General features: G+C 54.1%; 1 protein-coding gene across 1 annotated transcript; it reads left to right on the top strand.

The window, feature by feature from the left end:
- Window positions 1-6401: 6401 nt before the first annotated feature.
- Window positions 6402-8095, top strand: CCT8L2 (chaperonin containing TCP1 subunit 8 like 2). The gene has a single exon (XM_037029509.1). It carries the CDS (start codon window positions 6402-6404, stop codon window positions 8043-8045), a length of 1644 nt encoding a protein of 547 aa, XP_036885404.1. The 3' UTR covers window positions 8046-8095.
- Window positions 8096-8497: the final 402 nt, after the last annotated feature.

The raw sequence follows: 8497 nt of genomic DNA on the forward strand, positions 1-8497 counted from the left end.
GGGCGCGGGCCGGGGGGCGGGGGTCGCGCCCGGCCGGCTGCCCCTCCCCCGCGCAGGCCGCGTCAGGCCGGGCGGCGGCGGCGAAGTTTTGACAGCTGCTCCAGTTGTTGTTGTGGGCGCCGCGCTGCGCGAGCGCCGGCCCCTCAGCGCCCGCCCCCCGCCCCGGCCCGGGGAGGAGGAAGTTTTGCGGCGGAGCGGGCACCGCACACCGACACACACTCTCGACCGTGGTCGTCGCGCGAGGGCCGCGCCGGGCGTCCCCCGGGCGCCCCGCACCACAGACCTCTCAAACTCGCTGCCGTCTCGCCCACACACGGCCGCCGCGACGCCCCCGCCCCCTCCCCCACCCGCCGGCCCCACCGCCCCCCGCGCGTCGCCGCTGCCACTCACAGGGCCGGCTCCGCGCATGCGCCGCTCGCGGACGCGCCGCCGCCGCTGACCTCACCGCCCCTCCCCCGCCCCCGCTCCCTCCTCCTCTGACGCCGCGGCTCCGGCTCCGGCTCCGGCTCGGGAAAGCGCCAAGCTGCGGAGGCGGAATCCGGGATCGGATTGGGTCGGGTGTGCGCGGCGGCCGCGCGGGCGCGCGCCAGGAGCCGGACGGGATCCGCCGCCCCGTCCCGGTTCTCCGGAGGTAACGCGCGTCTGCGGAGGAGAAATGCACCACAACTTCGCGATAAATAATCCCATTCCCCGGAGAGTTACACTCTTCCTCCAACGTCATTTTCAAAAGTGATCCAGGAAGGGTTTACACAGCTGGGCACAAAAAGAACAGGGGAAGAGGTACGATGCCCGAGCAAACCCAGCAACTGGATTTTCCTGTTCACTGTGTTGTGATGAACGGACAAAATACCAAGTCCTTGTAAGCCGCCTCTTGTCATCAGGGAATATGGTAAAAAGAAAAATGGGGCTAAAATCAGAAATCTGATATATGCACTTTCTGAGAAAGGACAGCGACGAGTATGAGGTTCTGAGTTTATTTGTACAGGGAGGCAACTGGACAATGTGCTTTCCACGAGCGATTGAGCAGTACGAGGCAGCGAACATACTGCTGATTTGGAGGGAAATATTAAGACCTGTCAACCAACCATCTGCACTAAGCAAGCAGGTACTCTAGGCTGGACACACCGGGCACTTTCTACGATTTCTTTTAAACTTCACTACAGTTTTAGTGTAGGGTAAAAATATTATGCTGGGGCGGGGGGCGGGTAGGCTTTGTTGTTCATCTTCCCTTTTCCCAATGGCCAGAATATAAACTTTAAATTGTGTTTCCTCTTTGGGCAAAGTTTAGTTTGATTTCGACGTCTATTCTGATTAAAAGCATCATTTCTTGAAATGTCTGAAATAAGACTCTAATAAGAGAGTCATTTGAATTCCTTCAAGGTTTAGTCCCTACTGGCTTTTTTCAAGTTGGCTAAATTTACAGCCGTGGGAATTTTGAGCTTGGGGAGAAGCTAGCTGGCTTGGTCCATGCAAACGATAAGTTAAAAGTGCCTACTGTACATAGAAATACAACCTATCTGGGACTAATGATAAACGTATGACACGGTGTGTTTAAAATTTATTGTTACCCCTTTTCATATTCTCTGCACATGATGCTTTAAAGCACACTTTCAACAACTGGATGATTGGCACAAATGTTTACTGGGCTCAGTGCTGGAATCGGGACGGCCATTTCCAACTGCACAAAATGATGTACCTGGACAATTCGGGTCACTCCTCCCCAGGGGGCGGGGGGGACACTTGTGTCAGGGGGGCGCAGACTGCACATCGTGGGTTTGGGCAGTGACGCTGCTGGGAGGATGCAAGGCGGTGAGGGTGAGGAAGCCCGGCCTCGAAGCTCCATCCTGCTGGCCACGGTGAGCAGACAAGTAGCTGGGATCTATTTAAAAGGAAGTTACCACAGGCAGAGCAAGTAAAATAGAACTTAGGATGCAAAGGAAGTATTCAAGAAATAGTTACTCAACATAAATTTTTTCAAGGGTTATTCCATGTCCATTATGCACACCACGCAGCTCTGAGACCACAATGGCAGCAAAAATCCAGAAGGCAGGGAGCAGAGGTGCTTCCAAACTATACAATTAGACATGAGCATCTGCAAAGCCCCCCCCCCCAAAAAAATTAGAATGTCTAGTTTCTAAAGTACACATGTTAAACAGGCATTTTTTCAGTATGGTGACTATGCTCCAAAGTGCAATTATCTCTGAAGGGTGGGGTTACAGCAGCTTTCACTTTCTGTATTACATTTCTCTAAAATATAATGTTTCAGCCCTGGCTGGTGTAGCTCAGTGGATTGAGCGCAGGCCTGTGAACCAAAGGATCGAAGTTCCATTCCCAGTCAGGGCACATGCCTGGGTTGCAGGCCAGTTCCTGGCAGGGGACCCATGAGAGGCAACCACACATTGATATTTCTCTCCCTCTCTCCTTTCCCTCCCCTCTAAAGATAAATAAAATCTTTTTTTAAAAGTACTAAAAAATAAAATAAAATGTTTCAAAGCACATGTAGTATAATCATAAATATTTAAAATGTGGGACGGCTAAGGGCTTAACCTGAAACAAAGAAAAAAACCACTTCTCAATAAACTGCTAGCAAATGAGATTCTCAGAGTGTAGCCAGCGACAGTGAGTAAAAATTCATAGTACAGGACCCATCCGTACTAATTGAAGGCCTACAGATGTCATCGACGTGGGTTTTATTCAGTGTGTGTCTTTATTGCTTTGTTTTAGGGAGCATAAAAGTGTGGCTATGGATTTGCCCTAGGTTCACTGCTCATTGTCATCTCTCTCTTTCTGTTTCCCCTTGAATTCTTGAATTCCTCAGGGCTTTCTAGGAAGCAAACTTACAGCTGGAAAAGGACCACTGAAGACTTACACTCTAGATCTTACCATTTTTACATTCATAGTTTTTACTATCAAAATTACACTTCAGAGAGCTACAGCCATGACTCTTGTGCTTTGTTTTGTTTTGGTTTATTTCTCAGTGGAAAAAGTGTTTTAAAAACCATTTTGATCACTTGAAATTCATTCATATTTAGTCCATGGTGTGTCTTTTAGCTTTTAAACTTCATGTTGCTTTGCATAAATTATTTCAGTAATTCATTCTGTGTACCTGTGAGACAGAAAACTTAAACAAACAGATCCATCACGTAAAAAAACAAAAACAAAAAAACTGGGGCTCAGGGTCTGAGTCAAGAATAAGCAGGTCTTCTGAGCTTTTCTGGGATAGTGATAAGAATCTTGCGCTCCAGGGGTGTTCACTCTAAGCTTGGCACTGCTTAACTAGATAAACACAAAAGGGACAAGCAGGCAACTGAAAATCAAACCCGGAAAAACATACAAACAGGAAGATTAAATATTTATAGCCATTGTGTACACGATCATAATCATTCGTTTTAAAAGAAATGCGGCTGGGGGCTTGGGGGGAAGGGTGGGGTGGGATGAGTCAGCAGACAGCATCTGTTAATGAGAAACCACTCTGCCAGCAGGTGTGATGCACGCACCTCTAGTGATGGGCTCCCCCCCCCAAACACACACAGGCTTTCTTAGGTTCCTCTCCTTTATTGACAGACAGGGACCCAGTACGGATTCCTAAGGATGCCACACCAGTCAACCCCAAACTGGGTGGCTTTAAACCACAGAAACTCATTCTTTCCCAGCTCTGGAGGCTGGAAGTCCAAAATCAAGGTGATGCCAGGGCTGGTTCCTTAAGGAGGCTCCGAGGGAGAATCTGTTCCCGTCTCTGCCCAGCTGTCTGATGGCTGCCCACAGTCCTCAGCGTCCCTGGTCTTGTAGGTGCGTGACTCTAGTCTCTGCCACTGTGGTCACATGGCCATCTTGTCTGTGTGTCTGTGTCCTCACATGGCATTCTCTGTTGTGTATTTTCCGTTCTTATAAGGAGGCCAGTCGCACTGGGTTCAGGATCCACTGAACTCCAGGATGACCTCATCTTACTTAATTGTGTCTGCAATAATCCTCCTCCTCCCTCTTTCCTTCAGCTCTCCCTTCAGACTTCAGTCCCATCCCGGACCACCGCTCTCCCAATGGCGATGGTTACATGTCCCTCTGGGTGTTTCCATAACACCTGTGCTGTACCCCATCACAGCTCCCCCGCCTGAATTGCTGAAGCCCGCGAAGAAGACTGCAGCTGTCTGCCTTATTCACCTTTTATGCCTATGATTCAGCAGCAGCTAAATAAATAATCGTGGGGAAGAAGCCAAATAGGTGGGGAAACATGTTCATGTTCCGAGAAAGAACTAAGACAATGCTTCACAGGAGTGTTTTGCTTTTGAAAAAGAAACTCTTTATAAACAATGTATATGTGCATACTTTGTTACTTTGCTACATTTGAGGTTGGTGGTTACAATGTATTTTACAGGTCTATGAAGAAACAGGCAAGTCACCTTCACCACATGTGATCACTGGCTTTCGGAAACCTGAGCAGAGAGGATGGTGCCTGGGTCCCACAGAGTCTCTGAAATCAGCAGAGGTCAGAGGGTTGTCCAGTCTTCAGACAGCAGATCGGCATAGAAACGTCTCTCCCAGCCAAGGGAGTGCAAAGGGGAAATGACGGCAGGGCAGCGCATGCAGTATGGGTGGTCCCGTCCCAGTCTGTCACACTGCCTCAGCCCACGCCTCCCCGTGCACCCATGTGCCCTCGGGAATGCTCGTCAGCATGGAACCAGGGATCACCTCCCGGCTGGGATTCCAAATGACATTTACTTTCTTGGGTCTCTTTTTTTCTTTTTTTTTTTTATTGGTCAATTACAGTTGACATTCAATTTTTTTTTAAAGATTCTATTTATTTATTTTTAGAGAGTGAGGAAGGGAAGGAGAAAGAGAGAGAGAGAAACATCAATTGGTTACCTCTCACGCACCCCATACTGGGGACCTGGCCCACAACCCAGGCATGTGTCCCCACTGGGAATCAAACCGGTGACCCTTTGGTTCTCAGGCCAGCGCTTGATCCGCTCAGTTACACCAGCCAGGGCTCAATATTATTCTGTATCAGTTTCAGATGTACAACAGTGTGGTTAGACACAATTTACGAAGTGAACCCCCAATACCTCTAGGTATAAGCACCGATCACTTGCGTGTGGAAATACTGAAACAATACCTCCCACATTGTCATGACTCCTGACCACCAGCGTCAGGTCTGGAGTCCTATCCCTCCCACACACACACACTTAGTGGGGAAGGAAAGGGGTGTGTCTTCCAAGTGAAAATGAATGGCGTTGCCCTTTCCCCTAATCTTGATAGAGACACCCACCACCCAAAGCTGGCGAGTTACCCAACACCTGTGGAAGCTGCATTCATTCAGTGGGAGTCTCTCCCGCTCGCTAGTCTCAGTGGGCCTGTCGCCTGCTTCCCTCACTACTCTGGACCCCGTGGGGACTCCATGTGTCAAACAGAGAAAGGCACCGTCATCACTCCAATAGGCTCCATATGAGGACAGGAGGGAGCAAGGGAAGGAAGGGACGAAAGAAAAAGCTCACCTTCCGAGCGGGGACAGGGAGGCTGAGAGGGCTCCAACTCCGTTCACGCGGGTTTTCCACTTTCCTGACCATTGGGAGGCGGGTCCCTTCCCCCGCCCCGCCCCCCCCCCCCCCCCCGTCGTCGAGNCCCCCCCCCCCCCCCCCCCCCGTCGTCCATTCCTGCTTGTCTGTGGGCTGTGGGCCTCTCTCCCTCATCTTACCCTGCCTTTGCCAACTGGGTGACATTGCTGTCCTTGGGAGGAGCTGTCCCACTTTGCTTGGCATCACACACCTGCAACCTGAAAGACAGACAGACCTACAGACACCTGAAGGAACCCGGTGACTAGCACAGACAGATGGACATGGCGGCCAGAGGTGGAGGCCTTGGCCGGTCCTGCGCAGGGAGGGAAACCAACGTGACACCCCCCCCTTAAATGGGCGACATAGGGGCCACAACGCCATCAGGGAATCAAAATGGGTCCATCCTTTAATCTGCTTCGTGGCCTCACAGTCTCCAAGGTTCAAATGCAGTGCTGGGGCCTGGCACTCGGGCGTGTCCCGAGCCCTCTGGACCCCAGGCCTGACTTGCGGACACCTGAAGGCCCTCCCAGACTCTAACCAGTCCTCTATGACCTCACTCCCTGCCCAGGGTTCCAGGGGCCACTCTGTGAGGTCGTCAGGATGGGATCCCTTTGGGCCACCAAGGGTCAGAGGCTCCAGCAGCCTCCTTTCCTTACAGCCAGCTCAGAGTGGGGGGGGGGGGTGGTTTCAGACCTGCATTCACCCCAAACCCAGCCTGGAGGGCAGCTGTCCCCAGACACTGGGTGTGTCCACTGACCCCTTGAGTAGCTTCAAAAGGTTGGTATCCGCCTCCCCACCCCGCCCCCTTCCAGAGCGTTCCTGCAGCCAGGGCGGCCCTCCTCCTAGCAGGCCATGGCTCACCAAGCCCCTTCAGTACAGGAGCTGCCCCAGCGGCTGTGGCCGGGCCCCAGTGGTCGGGGAGCAGACGGGCAGCACCTTCTCAGCAGCCTGGCCGCAGCGCGGGCCTTGGCCAATGTCATCCGGCCGTGCTACGGACCCTGCGGCCTCCAGAAGCTCCTGGTGACCGCCAAAGGAGAGACCGTCTTCACAGGGTACGCCACGGCCATCCTGGGGGCCCTGCAGTTGCAGCACCCAGTCGCTCGGCTGCTGCGAGACGCTGCGCTGAGCCAGGCCGAGCACTGCGGCGACGGGGTGGCCTTCGTGGTGCTGCTGGCCGAGGCCCTGCTAACGCAGGCGGAACTCCTGTTGCGGGCCGGCCTGCCCCGCGCCCAGCTCCGAGAGGCCTACGCTGAGGCCACCGCGGAGACCCTGGCCCTGCTGCCGTCGCTGGTGGTCCGGTCTCTGGGGCCTTTGGAAGACCCGTCCGGGGCCCTGTATTCGGTCATGAATACCCACACGCTGTCCCAGGCTGGGTACTTGGCCAAGCTGGTGGCGCAGGTGTGCTGGGCGGCCAAGGAGCTGGACGGCACCTTCCGCCGGGAGCGCGTGGGGGTGTGCGCGCTGCGGGGAGGGCAGCTGGAGGACTCCTGCCTGCTGCCTGGGCTGGCCGTGCAGGGGAAGCCGTGCGGGCAAGTGACCGTGGTGCTGACAGGCGCCAGGGTGGCAGTCTTTGCTTGCCCCTTCGGGCTTCCCAGTCCAAATGCCCCCGCGAAGGCCCGTCTATCCAGTCCTGCAGAGCTCACTCAGTTTAGGAAAGGAAACGAGCAACTGTTTCAAAAGCAAGTAGCGCAGCTGGCAAGCGCCGGCGTTAACGTGGTGGTGGTGAGCGGGGAGGTCGAGGAGAACCCCCTGGCACAGGCCGATAAGTACGACATCATGGTGATTCAGGTGACGTCCCCGCGGGAGCTGGCTGGCCTGAGTGAGGTTCTGGGCACACCTGTGATGCATCACCTGGTCGCCCCCCTGGAGCCAGGGAAGTGCCAGCGGGTGTACGGGCAGGAGCTGCGGGAAGGCCTGGCCGTGGTGTTCGAATGGGAGCCTCCGGCAACCCCTGCCCTGTCCGTGGTCCTCCGGGGCCCCACCACGGCGGGGCTCCGGGAGGCGGAGCAGGCCGTCTACCATGGAATCGATGCCTATTTCCAGCTGTGCCAGGACCCCAGACTGCTCCCGGGAGCCGGGGCCACCGAGATGGCTCTGGCGAAGATGCTCTCAGATAGGGGGACAGCCTTGGAAGGGCCGCGGGGCCCCGTGCTCCTGGCCTTTGCCCAGGCCCTGCGGTCTCTCCCGGCCACCTTGGCAGAGAACGCGGGCTTGGCCGCTGCCTGCGTGATGGCGGACTTGAGCACTGCTCACCAGGCTGGGTACTTCCTAGCCGGGGTGGGGTTTGACGGCATGATCGACGTGGCCCAGGAAGAGGTGTGGGACACCCTGGGCGCCAAGGCCCAAGGCCTCCAAGCCGTGGCGGATGTGGTCCTGGAGCTCGTGACTGTGGATGAGATCGTGATGGCCAAGGACAGTGCCCCGAGCCAGCAGGACCTGAATCCTAAGGATAAGGAGGCAAAGGGATGGACACCCGTCACCTGTGGAAACACCTAAGTAGCAACACCCTCCAAAAAACCAGGGACGGTCAAGGCCTGCACAGTCACCCCCGAAATGACTATTTGCCTTCCTTATTCCCTTCATGTTTGGGGCAGGGTCCGTTTCTTTAGTTAAAACAACCTAAAAGCCCTTTTCCTTGACTTCTTTCAAATTCTTGGCTGTAAAAAAAAAAACAACTGTTTCCATCCAGCTCTACTCTTTTCCTCCAATAAGAGCAGGATTTGATTCTATTAAAGGTTTTTAATTAAATGGGGTTGCAAAAAAAAAAAAATACGTGCATGAACCTCTCCCCAGCCACTTTATTCATGTGTGATATTCTAGCACAGGGTCGTCAAACTCACTGTCACCGGGGGCCACATCAGCCTCATGGTTGCCTTCAAAGAGCCGGATGTAACTTAGGACTGTGTGAATGTAACTGCTCCTTAACAGTTACGCGAGAGCTCCGCCCT

The sequence above is a fragment of the Sturnira hondurensis genome, unplaced genomic scaffold, assembly GCF_014824575.4.
Source record: "Sturnira hondurensis isolate 20B ecotype Veracruz unplaced genomic scaffold, ASM1482457v3 Scaffold0020309, whole genome shotgun sequence".
NCBI lineage: Eukaryota > Metazoa > Chordata > Mammalia > Chiroptera > Phyllostomidae > Sturnira > Sturnira hondurensis.

What these genes read in the sequence shown, in the direction of transcription:
- CCT8L2 (XM_037029509.1), top strand. Translation starts at nt 6,402, where the DNA reads ATGGCTCACCAAGCCCCTTCAGTACAGGAGCTGCCCCAGCGGCTGTGG.